Source organism: Cryptomeria japonica, chromosome 6 (assembly GCF_030272615.1).
Source record: "Cryptomeria japonica chromosome 6, Sugi_1.0, whole genome shotgun sequence".
Taxonomy (NCBI): Eukaryota; Viridiplantae; Streptophyta; class Pinopsida; order Cupressales; family Cupressaceae; genus Cryptomeria; species Cryptomeria japonica.
The window spans coordinates 57,621,303-57,642,461 of NC_081410.1; the positions used below are offsets into that span (position 1 = coordinate 57,621,303).

The 21,159-nt window shown below is 31.2% G+C and overlaps 1 protein-coding gene across 1 annotated transcript in view; it reads right to left on the bottom strand.

Moving 5' to 3' along the window:
• Window positions 1-2,335: 2,335 nt before the first annotated feature.
• The window catches only part of LOC131876494 (heat stress transcription factor C-1b-like), a 57,798-nt gene continuing 38,974 nt past the window's right edge, over window positions 2,336-21,159 (bottom strand). The window contains exons 2-5 of the mRNA XM_059221910.1: window positions 11,873-12,020; window positions 11,680-11,786; window positions 11,478-11,542; window positions 2,336-2,394 (exon numbers count right to left, since the gene is read on the bottom strand). Coding sequence (XP_059077893.1) covers window positions 2,336-2,394; window positions 11,478-11,542; window positions 11,680-11,786; window positions 11,873-12,020 — 379 coding nt within the window. The remainder of the gene's footprint in view (window positions 2,395-11,477; window positions 11,543-11,679; window positions 11,787-11,872; window positions 12,021-21,159) is intronic.

Genomic DNA, 21,159 nt, shown 5'->3' on the forward strand with positions numbered 1-21,159 from the left:
AAATGTCATGCATGTGGAAAGTTTGAACATATGGCTAATCAGTTCAGGTCAAGCAATTATCTCGGATATAGAAAAGAAATTCAAATGAACAATGTTACATGTTATTTATGCAACACGATTAGACACATAGCCAAGTTTTATAGAAGCAAAATTCCATCGATTAGCAATAATGGATCAAATGATAAAGGAAAGAAAAAGATCAATGAGATCTAACATGATCATACCAAGAGATGGGTCAGGAAGTCAAATGATCAATTGGGAGATGAAATTGCTTTGGTTACTCAACCGACAGAGCAGAATGTTCCTGCACTAGCAAGAAGCTCATCTGACAATTGAGGCAGATGACTTAGGGGTAGGCAAATTTCATGAAAATCCTGCATATAGGCAAATTTCATGAAAATCCTGCATATTCCCCAATAAAGAGATCTGGAAGGAAGTTTCAGACATCTGAGAAGGTTAATCTGACATAAATATGTTGAATCAAGATATGGTATGTCTCACAGGAAAGCATTTATGTCAATGGTAAATGAGGGTTTTTTGAAGGATAAAAGGAAGGATTCACTTCAATATGATTACCTTTCATTTAGAGCGATACAGAGTGAGTCAAAGGATATTCAAGAGATCAAAAGCAATCATCAATGATTTCAACTGCATTCAAAGGAGATGTCTAGGGTTTGTCACCAACGACTATTTCTGGGTATTTTTCGCAATTCGGTCATTTAAAATGGAGGTTGGTTCTTATTTTGTCCCCACTTTCATTGTAAATCTCATTGTAGTAGTGGTTAAGGACTATCTAAGACAAATATTCAAAAGATGCCCTCATATTGCAACTCTCGATGATTCGGTCGATGCTTTTTCAAGGGTTCCCAAAGGCATTGTTTATGTTGAGGATGTCAAAGCTTACATCCACTACAATCTAGAGGACTTGGGATAAGTGAAATCAAATAAATGTACATATCTTAACTGTTGAATGACTCTGGAATCATCAAGCCCAAATTCAAATATATTGCAGACCTAGGGTTAATAGTGAATCTTGTATATTCCTGAGTTTGAGGATGAAATAATCTGGTACATGCTAAGTAGAGTTCATGGTGAATTTATCTGGTTGGATAGACCCCACAAGTTCACCAAGGAAGGAATTGGGGCTATCACCGACTTACCTCAAATAGGTCAGAAACTAGAGAAGTAGATATCAAATAATCAAATCAACAAGATCACAGGTGCAACCTCTGATAGTCAATCAATGAGAGTTAGTACCATTACTGACAAGGATGTCAAATTTGTTAGCATTATTACAGGTTGCAAGGTAACCCAATCTAACTGACTTAACTTAGTTTCTAGCTCTTGCATTTTTGTTGCTTATAAAATGTTGAAGAAGGATGAAATGTATGATCTGTGTGAATGGATGAAAGAAGAGTTGATTATAAACTTAGGCAAGATCAAGGGAGAAAATAAAGGATTTTTCCAATATGGAAATCTTATAGTGTGCCTAATGCTTTTCTTTTTGAATGAGATACTAGGTTTGGGCAAAAGGCAATAGGCCTTTGATGTACTGAAAGGCAGGAAGATTAAGGGTGTTATCACCAGATTGGGGAACCAAAGAAATGACAAATTTTGGGGATACTTCAAATCATTTTAGAAAGCCATGAAGTTAAGAGAAAGATTTCCAAAGCACATAGTTGAGAAACACTCAACTAAAATCTGTTTCATGGTGAAAAATGATGAAACTCTTATGGAAGCTATGATACCCTGGAAGATATGGATTGAAGAAATGGGTTATGAGGTAGATGAAAACATTTTGGATGCATATGCTAAGATGCTTATAGATGCACTGATAGATGAATCTGAATAATCATTTGGAACTGCCAAGCAAAAAGAACTAAATGCTAGATGATTATCTGTTGTAGAAGAAGATTAGCAGATAAAGATTCAAGGATTATTAACTATTTGTGGTTCAATTACCCTGCAGGAGATGAATATGTGTCTTAAAATTGTTAGTAAACCAATTTTCTGAAGCAGGCACAGGACAGTTAGCCTTATGGCAGGTAGAGTTAAAGAAATAATCAGTGAAACCCACGAGGCATGGGTCAAATTATTTATTGACCACCCTAATTTCTATACATCACCGAAAGCTAATCCTAAGTCTGACATCTTGGTTGATGTCAAAGGAAAAGGCGTAGTAGGTAGCCCATTCACAATTTTGATAGATGCCAAGAAATTAAATGCAGAATCTCTGGAAGAGGCAAAAGTATGGGATAAAGAGGAGATACCGGCAGAAAAAAGCTAGTGTACATAATGAACAGGTTATAGATGTTGAGGACAATAGTCCATCAGATCAAAATGAACAGGTTGTGGATACAACAAATGAGGTACTAGTAGTAGCAGATGTTGTACCAAGTGGCAAAGCCACTAGTGCAAAAGAAGATGATATTGAAGAAAATAAACTAGAGAAGGATAAAGAGAAAAATCAGGAAGGAGAGAAGGAAAAGCAAGATCAAACTGAAATAAGTGTTTTTGCACAATCATTAGAGAAAAAGGGACAGGAAACCGACAGAGAAACGACAGCCAGAACTTCATTGTTAGCAATTAACACGACAAATATTGAGAAAAAGAGAATAATAGAGATGAGTTCAACTGAACTCATGATGATTGTAGCTCAGAAAATGATCAAGGAAGGAACTAAAGAAAAGAAAACAATTGATCATTCCATTTCAATTTTGCACCAGTTAGTCCCGAAATGCCAAATTGATAAGGGAGCAAGCCCATCTGGCAAGCTCAAAATGTTGACAGAGCATATTTAAAAGGAATTTCAATAACCAAAGCAAACCTCTAACCGACATGCTCTGGACTGGTTTTCTGAGGCCAAAAGGGCCACTTTTGATCAAAAGTTTGAATCAGACAAAGTACAGATGGTAGATAGATTGAAAATGATAGATGATGCTTTCAGACAATGTACAAATATTTACTGGGTATGCTACAATACAAAGTTTAGTTACAACAAGTATAGATAAAAGCATTAAAGATATTCAAAATACAATTGTAGGCATTGTAAATAAATTTGATGGAGTAAATTATTTAACAACATCTGTAGATGGTCAAATTTTGTTATTAGAAGTCTAGATTTCACCTCTTCAAAGAGACAGGGATAAAATCATATAGAGAGCTAAATAGCCCAGAGGGTTAGTGAGTCATCGATTGGATGCACTGTATGTACATAAGCAGGAGTGTATAGCTATGATGGGAAAGCCCACACCAACAAAACTCAAGGAAAAAGAATCTCATGCATATGTCCTAAATGGACTTGTGTCAATTTCAGGGACATTCAAATCTAGTTGGGATACATATTTGGAGTTCTTGAAGAATGCTTACCTAGAAATTTTCAAGCTCATTCAACTCCAGTAAGTATTTTGAGAGACATTCCCCTGTACAAAATTTTATCGATTTATTCATTCTTTGTACAGATTTTTGGCATTGATGCCAAAGGGGGGGTGATGTATGTGAAAAATATAAAGGAGAAATATGTATAGATCATATTCCAGATGGTATATATAGCTTAGGGGGAGCAAAATCACATTCCAGGATTAGTAGGACAGATTGAAACCATTTTTCACATGAGTGTTGCCATCAATGCCAAAGGGGTATATTATCAACAATTGACACTCATTCGGTTTCTTATGTTCTCATTGATGGCAACATATTTTGGTTCACATTAACATCTGACAGACACTTCATCGACATCAAGGATTTCAAAGGTAACTGACAAAATAGGTACCGGTATGGGAAGTTGACATCACTTGGAGATTGGACAAAGGGTAGTATCTGGCAAACCATTTTACAATTCATATAGATTTGTAATGAGCCAACATGTATTATTATATTGTATGTAATCCAACATATGGCATAAATGTTTGTAAGCGTATATAATTCAGTCTATTAGGTCATTTTCAATATAACATTCAGATTAAGATCTAGAATGCAAATTTTATGTATGCTAGATCATTTGTATGCAAAAGAAATATTCTGTAATGATCTGTAGATGATTTTTAAGGTACTCATAAAGTATATGTTATTTTGGCAAGGGTTAAGGATTTAAGAACCAGAATAGTCACAGCTTTAACCGAAACTCAATCAGGCATAGCGAATGCATTCTATGAGTTTAGTTTTTCATTTTTGCATCAGAAAGTGATTGTAGTCAGTGAGACTCTTGGTGATGAACAGTGTGCTCTAAGCAGTGTGCCTTCCTACATGTGCAGGCCCCTATTATATGTAATATCTCTTCATATGGCTAGTGAATTGATATTATGGGTTACAAATCATACCACAGTTTTTCCTCATTGAGATTTTCGACATATAAATTCTATGTGTTATGGTGTTCATTTATGTGATTGCATTATTTTTTTCAGTTATATGTATTTATGTTTACCAGTTGACGATGAATGCTTTGATAAGGCTAAAATCTTATATTGTAGTAGAACACTGATTCACCCCCCCCTCTCAGTGTTCTTGGATTCCAACAATAGCATGGTGACTAGTATCACAAGGGAGACTTAGAAGATCCAAGATCAAATGATGGGATTTGATCAAGATATAAGATTAAATGACAAGATGAATAGTAGCATGTGAGTGGGAGGATAAGCATGGTCATACATGTTAGCAGGATGGCATGTGTGGTATATATACTCATGCACAAGGAAGTAGAGATGAATGAGTCAAGGTCAAGGGATGAGGTGGAAGATTAGTGTCCCTTTAAGTTAGCATGCTAGCACATATATGAGTAAAGAGTGGAATAATTTAGCATGCTTACACATGTAGGAACAAGGAGTCAGATGACATGAAGAGATAAGATATCTCTAAGACAACATGTGCACACATGTGAGGAAGAAATGGGATAATTTAGCATCGCACTTAAATTATAAAAAAGTGGTAGAATGGTTGATTACAAGGATAATTAATTAAAAAATTTCTTATTTAATTGATTTGCAAGAAATCAGCAATAAAAAATCTAATGGTGAATTTTGGAGTGTTTATATTATCCATAACCTATGTAAACAAGAGTTGGGATAATAAACAATAAATGCTAATTTGAATTAAAAAGGTAAATTACTTTAAATGTGATGCTTAGTTATGCTCCAAAACAAGGAACATGAAGATAAAGATGTGGTGAATTGGTTCACCATTATACTAAGTTTTAAAATGTTGTCCTGATAAGTGTACTAGAATTCATCAATGCTTATATTTTTGTTTAGTTCACTTATTTGAGAGTGAACCTAATCTATTTGAGTACAAACCTAATCTCCATGAGTATGGATTTGAATTTTAATTCATTGAATTGAACTTTTAGAAATTAGCTAATTAAAATTTTCTCATGTCACTCTTTTAATGTCTATATATTGGTAAGGACTATCATTGTTTAGAAGCATCTTTAGTGAATCCATTGAATTGTGAGGGTCATATTTTCTTCAAACAAACCTCTATTGGACCAACTTTATTGACCAAGAAAAAGATCAAAGGCAACAAAAAACTATTCAGTAGTGTTTATTATGATGTCATAACCAAACAATGTAGAATAAATTATCTTTGAAGATCTTCTACCTAAATAATTTTCACCTTCTAGCATGATTTTCCATGAATGAAATAATATCTTTAAATACAACATTATAGCACAAAAAACGTTTTCTAGGTCCACTCACAATGACTTGTATAAGGATATTTCTGTGATTTGTTTTTAATTTTAATATTGAAATTTTAAGTTTAAATTCATGATTTCTTAAGTAACATAGATCATACATGCATCGACATATATTTAATCGAAGATGATGAAAAAAAATTTTATTATCAAAATCAATCTTTAGAGATGAGTAATAATGTGATAAAGATATCATTAATGAAATTAATGTAAATATATATTAGATATAAATTAATTATTACATTGAAATTACTTCAATCAAAACAAATACAAATAATACAAACAGACATATATATACCATTTTTCACATTAATACAACCTGCCTTTAAACATTGCATATTTATACTAGAAAGAGAGAAAAACAATTTAAAAATCAATCTATCCTTCAATAAAAGGAGTCTATTTTGTTTTGATAATTCATTAGTTTTAAAGATATCATCTTGAAAGTTGAATTTTATTATCTTAATTGTTAATCAAATGCCTCTCCAACTGAGAGATATTAAGAAAAAATGAAATTGATGGTACGGTTCAAAATATAGACTCCTGGTATGAGAGATATTAAGCCATTATGAGAGAGAATGAAATTGATGGTACAGTTCAAAATATAGACTCTTCAATAACTACAACAAACCTCTAACCGACATGCTTTGGACCAGTTTTCTAAGGCCAAAAGGGCCACTTTTGATCAGTTGTTTGAATTGGACAAAGTACAGATAGTAGATAGGTTGAAAATGATAGATGATGCTTTGAGACAATGTACAAATATTTACTGGGTATGTTGCAATTCAAGTTGACTTAGAACAAGTATAGATAAAAGCATTAAAGATATTCAAAATATAATTCCAGGCATTGTAAATAACTTTGATGGAGAAAATTATTTAACCACATCTATAGATGGTCAAATTTTGTTATTAGAAGTCCAGATTTCAACTCTTAAAAGAGACGGGGATAAAATTCTATATAGAGCTAAATAGCCTAGAGGGTTAGTGAGTCATCGGTTGGACGCACTGTATGTACATAAGAAGGAGTGTATAGATATGATGGGAAAGCCCACACCAACAAAACTCAAGGAAAAAGAATCTCATGCATATGTCCTAAATGGACTTGTGTCAATTTTAGGGACATTCAAATCTAGTTGGGATACATATTTGGAGTTGTTGAAGAATGCTTACCCAGAAATTTTCAAACTCATTCAACTCCGGTAAGTATTTTGAGAGACATTACCCTTTACAAAATTTTATCGATTTATTCATTCTTTGTACCGATTTTTGGCATTGATGCCAAAGGGGGGGTGATGTATGTTAAAAATATTATGGATAAATATGTATAGATCAGATTTCAGATGGTATATATAGCTCAGGGGGAGCAAAATCACATTCTAGGATTAGCAGGACATCTTGAAACCATTTTTCACATGAGTGTTGCCATCAATGCCAAGGGATATATTATCAACAATTGACACTCATTCAGTTTCTTATGTTGTCATTGATGGCAACATATTTTGGTTCACATTAACATCCGACAGATACTTCATCGACATCAAGGATTTCAAAGGTAACTGACAAACTAGGTATCGGTATGGGAAGCCGACATCACTTGGAGATTCGACAAAGGGTAGTATCCGAAAAACCATTGTAGAATTCATATAGATTTGTAATGAGCCAACATGTATTATTATATTGTATGTAATCCAACATATGGCATAAATGTCTGTAAGGGTATATAAGTCAGTCTATTAGGTCATTTTCAATATAACATTCAGATTAAGATCTGGAATGAAAATTTTATGTATGTGAGATCTTTTGTATGCAAAAGAAATACTCTGTAATGATTTGTAGATGATTTTTAAGGTACTCATAAGGTATATGCTATTCTGGCAAGGGTTTAGGGTTTAAGAACCAGAATAGTTAGAGCTTTAACTGAAACTCAATCAGGCATAGCAAATGCATTATATGAGTTTAGTTTTTCATTTTTGCATTAGAAAGTGATTGTAGTCAGTGAGACTCTTGGTGATGAACAGTGTGCTCTAAGCAGTGTGCCTTCCTACATGTCCAGGCCCCTATTATATGTAATATCTCTTCATATGGCTAGTGAATTGATATCGTGGGTCACCAATCATACCGTGGTTTTTCCTCATTGAGATTTTTGACGTATAAATTCTCTGTGTTATGGTGTTCATTTATGTGATTGCATTATTTGTTTCAGTTATATGTATTTATGTTTAATGGTTGACGATGAATGCTTTGATAAGGCTAAAATCTTATATTGTAATAGAACACTAATTCATCCCCCCCTCTCAGTGTTCTTGGATTCCACCAATAGCATGCTGATTAGTATCACAAGGGAGACTTAGAAGATCCAAGATTGAATGATGGGATTTGATCAAGATATAAGATTAAATGACAAGATGAATAGTAGCATGTGAGTGGGAGCATAAGCATGGTCATACATGTTAGCAGGATGGCATGTGTGGGATATATTGTCATGCACAAGGAAGTAGAGATGAATGAGTCAAGGTCAAGCGATGAGGTGGAAGATTAGCATGCCTTTAAGTTAGCATGCTAGCACATATATGAGCAAAGAGTGGAATAAGTTAGCATGCTTACACATGTAGGAACAAGGAGTCGGTTGACATGAAGAGATAAGATATCTCTAAGACAACATGTGCACACATGTGAGGAAGAAATGGGATAATTTAGCATTGCACTTTAATTATAAAAATGTGGTAGAATGGTTGATTACAAGGATAATTAATTAAAAAATTTCTTATATAATTGATTTGCAAGAAATTAGCAATAAAAAATTTAATGGTGAATTTTGGAGTGTTTATATTATCCATAACCTATATAAACAAGAGTTGGGATAATAAACAATAAATACTAAATTGAATTAAAAGGGTAAATTACTTTAAATGTGATGCTTAGTTATGTTCCAAAAAAAGGAACATGAAGATAAAGATGTGGTGAATTGATTCACCATTATACTAAGTTTTAAAATGTTGTCCTTATAAGCGTACTAGAATTCATCAATGCTTATATTTTTGTTTAGTTCACTTATTTGAGAGTGAACCTAATCTATTTGAGTACAAACCTAATCTCCATGAGTATGGATTTGAATTTTAATTCATTGAATTGAACTTTTAGAAATTAGCTAATTAAAATTTTCTCATGTCACTCTTCTAATGTCTATATATTGGTAAGGACTATCATTGTTTAGAAGCATCTTTAGTGAATCCATTGAATTGTGAGGGTCATATTTTCCTCAAACAAACCTCTATTGGACCAACTTTATTGACCAAGAAAAAGATCAAAGGCAACAAAAAACTATTCAGTAGTGTTTATTATGATGTCATAATCAAACAATGTAGAATAAATTATCTTTGAAGATCTTCTACCTAAATACTTTTCACCTTCTAGCATGATTTTCCATGAATGAAATAATATCTTTAAATACAACATTATAGCACAAAAAACTTTTTCTAGGTCCACTCACAATGACTTGTATAAGGATATTTCTGTGATTTATTTTTAATTTTAATATTGAAATTTTAAGTTTAAATTCATGATTGCTTAAGTAACATAGATCGTATATGCATCCACATATATATAATTGAAGATGATGAAAAAAAAATTTATTATCAAAATCAATCTTTAGAGATGAGCAATAATGTGATAAAGATATGATGAATGAAATTTATGTAAATATATATTAGATATAAATTAATTATTACATTGAAAATACTTCAATCAAAAGAAAACCAAATATTACAAACAGACATATATATACCGTTTTTCACATTAATACAACCTGTCTTTAAACATTGCATATTTATCTTTTAAACATTGCATATTTATACTAGAAAGAGAGAAAAACAATTGAAAAATCAATCTATGCTTCAATAAAAGGAGTCTATTTTGTTTTGATAATTCATTAGTTTTAAAGATATCATCTTGAAAGTTGAATTTTATTATCTTAATTGTTAATCAAATGCCTCTCCAACATAGAGATATTAAGAAAGAATGAAATTGATGGTACGGTTCAAAATATAGACTCTTGGTATGCCCAGTGGCAGTCTTCACTCTAAACTGATGGTTGATTTGTAATGTGTTACAAGAATTCATATATTAGTCCTCACTCTACATTGATGGTTGGTGTGTAATGTGTTACTAGAAGTCTCCCAATTGTTTCAAAAAGGTCTTTAGTTAAAGAGAAATGGTAAGAATGAGATGTTCAAATGGAATTGATTTTAGTTATTTATTTTGTTTAGAAGTCCTATAAAAAATCTCACATCAGTTTAGTAACCCATTACACAAATTAAAGTTACACAGATGCAATGAGCTTTTTAACTTGAAATCCAAACTTAAAAAAGAAAGAATTGCCGTTTAAATTTAAGTTACACAGATGCAATGAGCTTTTTAACTTAGAATCCAAACTTAAAAAAGAATTGCCGTAAACTAACAGGCATTCTACAATAACAATTGCTGTAAACTTAAAGACCATACACATCACAATAAACATTAGTGTGTTCAAGTAGAATTTGACAATGAAGGCATTCTCATGCCATTCAAATTGATACAAGCATAACAACCAACAAAATCTCTATAAGAACCAACAAAATCTCTAGCTCTAAATCGTCAGAAAAGATGTAGTACAGGAGAGATACAATTACAGGATTCAGACAGACAAGTACCTACTGACAAAAGTGATATTAAACCAAAAAAAACAAAGTAATGATGTCATCGGGGACCCGATTACATATGAGAGAACTGTTTATCACAGCGCTGGTGAGGGTCCGCTCATTCCAATGGGAGGCAATCTTTTCTTTATCTAGTGGAGCAATCTTATTGCATCCTGCCTGCTTTTTCTATTTTCAATGGGGGAATTATAAAGCACAATTATCATTATGATAATACTTCACTTTTACCAGTCAAACTTAATGACCATGTTGTTATTCATTATAACCATTCCAAATGAAAAGTCATCTCAGAAAGTCATGCGATTCAGGAATGGCGAAGTCCTTAAGAACTACTGCTGAACCGAAACCCTGTGGATCCCACAATCATTCTTAATTTCATACAAAATTGCAATCTAGAAAGATTTATAGGATAAATGAAGTGATGTAAACTAAACAAAAACAAGCAGCAGAATGCAGACGACATAATACAATATAAATAGCTTCAGTACCACGACTGGCCGCTGACCTGTAAACTAGTGCTGCTGCTGAACTGCTTAAAAGTTCATATTCAAAAATATGAACTTAACTGAACTGTTATACGCCATTGGAGCAACAACGGTCTTCCTGTAATTGGACAGAATAAACTTGGAAGCTATCAATATTTGGACAGAAAATACCACTCATAATAAATTTCAACAATAATAAGAAAAGACTCGATAAAAGCCATATTAATATGGTACCAACTTAACCAGACATAAATAACAAGTGCCCAAACAGCTGAGCCAACTCCCACTGTAATGGATTAGACTGTTCTTAAAAAGAGCAGCCTTGCTAGGACATTGAATAGTCTGAAATAAAATCAATCATAAGGTCTTCTTCATTTTGAAATCTGGTGATTTGTTGATCTGGGTAATTGGGCTTCCTCAGCGAATACACTTCTCTGAGCCTTGTCAATACACTTCTCTGAGCAAGTAGCCATTAACTCCTTAGATATATAGCAGTCTCAGAGTCACACCATGTGCAATAAATAATTTGCTACTCATCCCAGGATCCACAAACCTATGTGGCGTAGTCAAAGCGTTTGATCATTCTTCGTTTTCTTCTGCTCCTCCTTATGTGGCATTGGCAACAATCTCCTCTTTTTACCAACATCAAGATGCCTCTTTTGAAGCGTCTCAGAGCTAAATTAGGGTTTTGAGTAACTGTTTGGAGGAACGACATCATCTGCTGAGGTTTTTACTCTGTGAAGGCGAAGCATCTCTGCAAGTCCTCAAGTTCTCTGTCCTCGTTAAGCCCTTTCCTTCTTCAGCTGAACAACCTCCATAACAATGGCGTCCGTCCACTTGACTGCCCGCCCCCTGAGACGATTGGAAGAAAGCATTCGTGTGCAAACTCCCATTTATCAGGATCCACTTTACGAAAATCCTGTGCGATTAGAATAAATAGTAAAGAAAAAAAGAGAAATGGATCGTAAATAAAAGCATAAGAGTAAGTTATGGGTACTGACATACATATGTGTTGAGCTGTCGAAGGAAGCTTGAAAAGTTGGAGTGTTTGAAATGGAGAGGGAGCAGATGAAGAGAGAAATGGCGTGGATCCTTCACCAGGAAACTGTTATTGCCTGCACTCCATGAGACAATAGAAATCGGTAAAGTCGGTCTGTTAATTGACAGAAGAGGATTCGCGGAGTCTCAAGATTTTTCTATTACTATTTGGAAGTCGGCTTACTTTCATAGGCAATTTCAACTTTTCTTTTAAAACCCTAATTATGAAAGAGAGAGTATACAAAGATAACTGTTTCCTAATGTGGCCAAATGTCAACAATCAATCACTCACTCACCTAATAAAAAATTGTCTATGCTTGCTATGTAAGCATACAAAATAGTGTTATATTCACACACTAGAATGTAAATTTATGCTCCGTCAAAAGATTTGTATATATTATGTGGTAATTGTAGTGTAAATTATCTAAAGTAAGTGTACATATTTGGTGATATTTGGTGTAGTAGTAAGTAGTTCGATATTTTTGGTATTATGTTTGACTTTTTTCTAAACAGAGATTATTTGTTTGTTTTACTTTCAATTTGTGACGTCACTAGTGAGGACTAATAATCTCTAAACACTTTGATCAATACTAATAAATTATGGATTGCATATTTATCCACAAACTATTTAATATATCTATGCTCATCCATAATGTTATATGTATAGCCAAAATAATTATTAAGTTATCAAGTTTCTATTACATTATGTTTCTAAATGCTAATTAATAGTTATTTTGGTGAAAAGTGCATCTAGCATGTTGGATAAGGAGTCTAAAAGCTATAAATAAACATCAAGATGGAGACAAGATTGTTTTCTTTGAAAAAATCATATAAATAGTAATGATTCTAATGTAATTGTTAGCACCATATATATAGTTAATTACATTGTAACTAGGGGTTGAGCCACTCCTAGTAGGGCTCCCTCTAAACTTTGTAGCGTGTTTTACAAAACTCAATTCAATTCTAAGCTAGAGTAAATGTATTAGGAAAAATTTAACAATCATATTCATTATTTAATGTTAATTGTCTTTTTATTAACTTCTTATATGTTGGATGTGGTTTACAAATATAGCTTTAAAAGAAACAATTTATAAAGCAATTAAAAATTAACCTCATATAAAAAAATAGCATTGATGATAGATCATTAAATACATAAAAAATTGCTAATTACGATAGCATATTTTCAACTACCATACAATATCATGACAAAGGAGTTTATGAAACCAAAACAAACCCCACCTAGTTACAAATGAAACTTGATTATCAACATCATTAAAAATTCTATATACATAATAAAACAAGCCATTTAAATTTTAGATTGAAACCCAACTACATGTATTAGAATAATATAAAACAAGTGCCACATAGTGGCTAGTACTTGCCTTAATAATTTTTTTAGTTTAATAATAATATTCGTTATAATTATTAGAAATATTTATTTATTGTAACTAATATTAGTCAATCATTTACAAGTAAAGTAATTTTTGTAAATTATAAAGTTAAAAAATATGCATTAAAAAATGTTGAAAAATATAAAACAAAAGAAAATATTTTGTTTTCATTGGTCTAAATAATTTTATTTAATAACCATTTAAACATGACAAATTAATTTTCATTACAATAGAGGGAAAAAAGAAATAACATATTAAAAAAACCTCCCTTATTTAAAATGAAAGGTATGACTTTTTCCTTTTGTGAATATATAAGATTTTGATTATTATTAATAATTTATATTATTAAAATAATATATTATTTTTTATTTTATTCTTAAGTTTTAAAAATAGACCTTTGAATAATTGATTTGTTTGGGAAGATTTAATTTTTTTTTAATAAATTAATAAATAAAAAAATGTCATTAAATTTTTTATCTTATATTACATTTGAATAAACTCATTATATTTAATAAAATATAATGCAATGAATATTTTAGATCAATTTTTTTTATGTTGCTTTGGACTTTTTCACAATGATTTAGTTTCATTATCTTAGTTTTTATAAGATTTAATGTTTTTTTTGGTTTTATGATTAAATTAATATGGAAATTTATTTTTTTGCCAAAAAAATATTATTGAAATTTAGTTTATTTTGATTATAAATTAAAGAACATTTTAAATATAATACATATTTTTAAAATATATATATTTTTTATCTTGTTCATAGGTTAACTTAGAAAACTACCTATTACAACAAATAATGAAGTTAAAATTTAAGCACTTATTTTAAATTCACAAGATTGTGTGTTTATAAGTTTTTAGAAACTCAAATTAAAGAAGGTAAATAATTTTAAAATGCTTGGTGATTTCGAGAAACCTGTCTATAAGAGGCAAAATGATATTAGCCAATCATTTGCAACAAAAATATTTTTTGTAAATTATAATGTTAACAAATATGCATCTATACTATAAAATAAATTAAAAAAATTTAAAGAAAGAAAAATAATTGCTTTTCATTGGTCTAAATAATTTTTTTTAATAACTATACAAAAATAAAATCAATCTCTTATCACAGTTTTTCTTATCAAAACATGCAATAAAATTCCTTAATTTTTTTACATTGAATCTAATAGTTTGTGCACACTCAAACAACCAAGCATTAGGATATTTCTTGATGTGAAAATTTCAACACTATAAGTATGTGCACCAAAATGAAGGAAAAAATGTAGTCAAATTACTCATTTTGACTTTAGCACTCATATAAAATGTGATTGTGTTTTATAATATGTAAAATAAGGTATCATTTTGTTATCATAAAAATAAAAATAAGAAAGTAAAACAAAAACACCTAACTACCCATTCATAGTTATGATTGGGAGAGTGAAATTTTTGAGCAAAATGTGATCATGTTCTACAAAACCAAATCCCACCCATGTTTTTTTTGGCAATTCCATGTTGAAGGAAAGGTAAGTAGGAAATATTTTTATTTAAATATAATCAAATCATGTTTGAATTTTCATAAATTTTACGATTTAGAATATATTTTCTTTTAAATCATATCCAAGAACATAATATAGTAGATTAAATGTTTAAAAATATCCTTGAATCATGCCAATCTGCTCCTATGCTTTTTTGATAACCCTACGAGAAATCAAGACAAATTTTTAGGGCATTTAAAAAAAGTCAACTTGAAAAACTGGTTTGACCATTACTGGCATCTATAGGAAACTCAAACTATTCACTATTTACTTCACTGAATTGGAAAGAACGATGGATCAAGTTGACTGAACCACTAGTCAAATTAATCATATAAATCTCATCGATATTCATGTTACCAGTTTTATGGAACAAAGTTATCATACAATGAAGTGAAAGATAAAAAGATATAAACAAAGCCCAAATTTATGATATTTTCATTGATCTTGATGCAATTCATCCCTTCCAATGACTTCAAAGTTATTTTCAAATTATTGGTACAATTATCTCAATATAAAGAGTTATTTTTAAGAATATGAGGTGAATGGTCATTGACCAATATCTACCATGTTATAACCATGAGGTGCCACTATACTTTTGGAGAAAACATAATTATCATCTTTTCCTTCACAAAACTTTCAATTATTTTTATGAAAAAGATTCTGAATAGAGGTGGAGGCTCTTCTCAAGATAGACAAAGAACTTTTTAAATATTAAACCTTCAATGTAGGCCACTAGCAAAAAAATTATACATTATGTGATGGTGTGCTGCACGAGTATCCTGCCTTCCCATGCATGTATGGGAGCATCAAAATAGGGTATGGACATCTATCAAAGCATAACAAAGAGGGGAATTTTGTTCGATATTTAAAATAGGAAATTAAATCCTGTGCTCCTTAATTGTTTTCCAGAATGCCTCGGCAAATGGTAAGCATAAATCTATATTTCATAACCATTGCTACCAGGCCTGGAATTTGACGGTCACCCCTACCTGTCATATGAATTTTTGATGATGGTTTAGTCATTTCAATGCCTTTCATTTGACGTTTTAAGAAAAATATTAACTGTCAAAAAATATAAAAGTACAAGATTGAAGCAATGAAAATCAATGCACATCTTTCTTGGGAAGAAATAAAATCATTATCTTAATGAGAAAATAATGATAAATTAGTAATATACGCAAAAATCTTAAATTTACTAAATAAGTTTCTAAATTAATACAGTAATATATATTATATATTAACATTAAATGATAAACAATTAATAATTACTAATTTAGTAATAATAAACATTTAAATTTTAAAATTATATATATTATGACAAGTTTCTATAACAATCTTATATTTAAAAATATTTTATCAATTATATTCTATCATTTCAATTATGACAAGTTTCTAAATTCATTTGAAAAAATAGAACTATTCTAAAAAATCATATTAAAATATTATAAAATTAGAAACAACTACATTCTTCCATATTCTAAATCCTTCCATTTCAAAATATTCTAAATAATTTGTATTTTTATAATAAACATTCTAAACTAATATATATATTACCTACTATATTTTTTATATTTTTTACAGTTTATTTATAATTTGAAGTGTCATCTATACGATTTTAGAAAAAAATAGCATGTCAATGCATACGTTCTACTAATTTTTTACGCTGTCAAATACGGTTCAAAAGTGAAAAAACAGCCATTTTGCCTGTCAAATTCCAGGCCTGATTGCTACCATTCTATGTGCATATGCCAAAATAGGAACATTGGAGTAGTGTATGATATTTGTTAGCGCATATCCAAATTTCAATAATAACTTATTTGGGATTATTTAGTGAACAACTATGGGTTTATTGGCAGATTTTAGAAACTTACAAATTAAGGAAATTGACAGGTGTAAAGCCATGCATCTCCCATTACACATAAGGCAAAGAGAAATTGAAATGACAAGATAAGATGTAACGGCAGCTAGGGGAAGATAATAATTTGTAATTAAAAAAAGAAAAAAAGAGTGCATCAATGGAAAAATATATTAAGGTAGAGACAAAGAGGCACGAGAGGAGGGGGAGTAGGTATGAGAATGATAAGGCAACTCTCATCTCCACGGGTTTGGAGGGATATATTGGGTCAGCCCAAATGATAGGAGGGGTTGTCGAGAAGATAGGAAAACAGTTAGTGTGGAAATAAGAATGTGAGATGGGCTGCAAAGTAGAGATAGGGGAGCAGTAAAAAAAGAGGAGGGAACATTGGCTTCTTCAATGATGTTTTAAGTATATCGAACAAAATATGTCGAGTGTTACAGAAAGATACAGTGCAAGGGAGGTATGAGTATAAGTGATAAAAATATAAGTGAGGAGAATGCAGCCTGGGATAGTCTGGTGGGAATGAAAGGCAGAGTTGAGGAGTGAGAAGGTAGAGTAGGTAGAGTTGAGAGGTGAGTAAGAGGGCTATTTTTGGAATGCAATCGTCGTCTTGTTTTGTTTAGTAAATCTTTAGTGAAGATCATTTGTATTACAAATATTTATGGGATTGTAAAAGAAAAATAGTAATTAGAGAGTATGTTTGTATCTTGTTTGAGTTTTGTGTTTGGAAAGAAGATTTTTATTTTATTTTTATTATATCAATGGTATTAGAGTAGGAATTCCTGAGTGTGTAGGTAAAAGTGCTGATTCGAGATAGTCTACTCTAGGACTTGGAGGTGGAGAGTGTAGATTTTGCTTATGAATGAATGTGCAAGTAGTAAGAAGAAATTTTTAGAGTTTGAGATGAAGACAAGGAAAAAGGAAAAAAATTACCATAAGATAAAATATTTAAGAGTTTAATTCTTATTATTAGATCACAAACAAAAAATGTTATCAAAATTTTTAAAAATAGGTCAATCAAAATAGATTTATATTGAATAGTTTATGGGGCTTTGGGTTTAGATGGATATATGAAAGAGTGAAGATTAAGATAAGCCTAATATGTGAATGGACTAAAGTTTCAATTTCAAGATGAGATTGTATTGATGAAAGTTCTTACTATTAATGAAGCTTACAAATAGACCTTAAACATATAAGAGAAAATAAATTGAAAAAAATATTGAGTAAAAAGAGGTGTCGATAACCAAAATTAAGGAAAAGAGGCTAGCTCTCTAGAACCTATCCAGAATGAAGAGTAAGAAAATGGGAAAAAAATGGGAAAGTCAAATTTAAAAGAAAGGAAGGTTACAGAGGTAGAGGATGAGAATAACCACCTTCTAAAGAATGGAAGTGAAGTATTTTATTTAAGATGAATCTCATAAGAACATAGACTACCTTTTTTAGGGTAATGATGATCAAAGAAAAAGATAAACCTTACTCAAAACAAACTAAAGTTGAATCAGAAGAAAACTAGATAAATGAGAAGAACCCTAATATCTAAGGTGTAACAACTAATTCTTGCAGTTACATTTTTTCGAGGTTCTGGGGGTGTAACTTCGGTTTCAGCTCTTAATATTTTTTTCTCTTCCTTGTGTAACACTAAAAGCAATCATCTTTATACCAATATGAAGCTTCCTGTTTTGAAGTGTTTCACTAATAAAATGTAAATGATATCGTCTGCTGAAGTCTGTGCTCCTCCTTTAGTTGAACAACAATGGCTATGTCTTTTCTGGTCTCTGTCTATATCTAGACTTTTGTCTTTCATCGATTACCGATATTTGTTTCATGTTTAAATTCGGTAATGTTAGTGGATTAATTGACAGGAGACGATTCACGAAGTCTCAAGATTTTTCTGTTATTTTCCTATGCAATTTCAGCTATTCTTTTTAAAACCCTAATTATGAAGAGAGATTCTACAAAGATTATTGGTTTGTTATGTGGACAACTGTCAACAAATACTGAGTCACATATTAAAAAAATATTAATGCATCAGATCAAAATTATTTATGTTCACTATGAAATAGTTGGCATACAAAATAGTTACTCACACATTACAATGCAAATTACCAACAACAATATAAACAAGTGTCATGTAGTGGTGATTTCTTGTATTATAAAATTTGGTGTTATAGGAGTAAATTTTTAGGAATAATAGATTTTTTAGGTTTTTTCTGGATTTCTTTCTATTTTAAAAACTGAAATGTCTATTTTAAACAATTTTTTTCATTTTTTATTATTTATAATATTGTAAATAAAATATATTTTTTTTCTAAATAGACATAAATTTTAATAATTTTTTAATCTAAAAATATAGATAATAAAACCAATAATAAAGACTTGATTTAGTTTAAATTAAATTAAATATAAATATTTCTATTAAAAAAATAAACATAATTATATATGTATTCTTATAACTGTACTTTATATATTTTTTGAAATCATCCTTTTTTTTAATAATTTTTGAAAATCATAATTTTTTTAATCATTTTAATATATACAAACTAATTTAATAACTTCTAATCATAAATTTAAATGTTTCACTTTTATAATTATTAATAGTTATTTTATTAAAACCAATTATAATTAATATTACATAAATATATAATATTACACTACAAATTAATAATTAGATTTAAGATTAATGAGTTTTGTGAAAATGTGAATTTCAAAGTTCCTCGCAATCAAAACTACTCCCACGTAGAGCGATGAGAAAGGAGAGTAGCAGGTGGTTTTGGGGAAGAAATCTAAGAGGCGCTAGAACTCTTAGAGGCTCTCTTCGGTTGCCAGTGCTACAATTTTAGATTATAAGGGTGGTCCTCTTCTAAGTGGCACCAAATATGCTTGTGGTTTTCGGGAAGAAATCCAAGAGGCACTGAAACTCTTAGAGGCTCTCTTCGGTTGCCAATGCTACAATTTTAGATTATAAGGGTGGTCCTCTTCTGAGTGGCACCAAATATGCTTGTTTCCTGCCATCTCTCCCAAACCCATCCAACATTGTTGATTTCTCTATGAGGAAAATCCATGATTATAGAAAGATTTTGAAGGGTAGATGGTTAAATTAATTACATCATGGATTTTAGCCACCACGACCAGAATCTCACTAGCAGGTACAAAGACTACTGCGGGGTAAATGTTGTAGCCCTAGGGTTTTCTCCAACCCTCATAGGAATTTTCCCCCTAATCAGTCATTTAAAAAAAGATAAAATAGCTTCCTCCCTAGTGGTAGCTTGTTCTGGCTAAGCTATAATTCCCAATTAACCGCAGGATAAGAAGGTCATTAACTTACCCTTGGATCTCCTGCATGATTACTATGACTTCTTTTACAAAAAGGGAATTATTGCCTTTGGGAATGGGCAACATCAGGTCTTTGATGAAATGAAAGAATGGTCGAAAGAGGAATTCTCTAACTAGGTAAGTATTACTAACCTAGATTTTAACTCCTTTCTCATTAATTCGAATATTAAAAAACAAATTTTGGAGTGTGAAGTAAAATTGATAGAAGGATATGTCTTTCAATGTTTTGATTATGCCGAATTTTAATCTCAAAACTTTCCAACACAAAAATGTTATGAAATGGATAAATATAGGTCCTTTGCTAGTAGAATTCCATTGCCCTAAAATTATGGATTTTATAGGCTCGTAATTAGAAGTTTTTTTAGGAGTAGAAGGTTTGTATAAGGATTTGGCAAATGATATAAAGCTTCTTATACAATTCGATTCTGAAACCCCAAATTTAAACCCTATTGAGTTAATTGATGAGAAGGGTAGTTAGTGTATATCTCCCTCACTTTATGAGGGTGAAGTCAACACCTCTAATATCTTCCTTCATAACCCCCATGGTAGTGAGAAAATCTATGATAATAATGACTTTGCCTCTAGCTCAAATAGTAGGGGAAAATCAAATTGGAATTTTGTTGGTTGGCAGTCATCCTCTAGGGCTCCTACAAGAACTATCAAGGCAATCAGGAGTCATAGCAAGTCTCAACTGAAGAGTAAGGGCCCAAGGTGCCCCCGCAATAATAAGACTTCCTCTGTGTGCCCAAATGACAATCCCATTTCACCGCTAGTTGTAAGATTTTCCATAGTAGGTGAAAATTTGTAGCATGAGCAGTAGTATTAGCTCCTCTAAGAACATGTATAACATGAAAGTGGTGTTTGATAACATAGCAGAATTTTAAAAACTATTGGTAGGAGCAGAGGAATTCAAAGTGGATGTACATAAGCAGCTGGAATTATTGGATAAACATATAGACCTAGAACAGACAGTAGTTAATTGACCAGTTCTAGATGAGATTGGAGAGTTTGGTTTAGGGACTGAATACCTCTTTGAACAATTCATGGCTTTGCAAGAGGATGTTGGAGAGCTAGAGTTGGAAGGAGATCAACCTTTAGATGGTGATGATGGAGACAAAGGTCGAAGTAAGTTGGGGTTAGGTAATTCCTTAG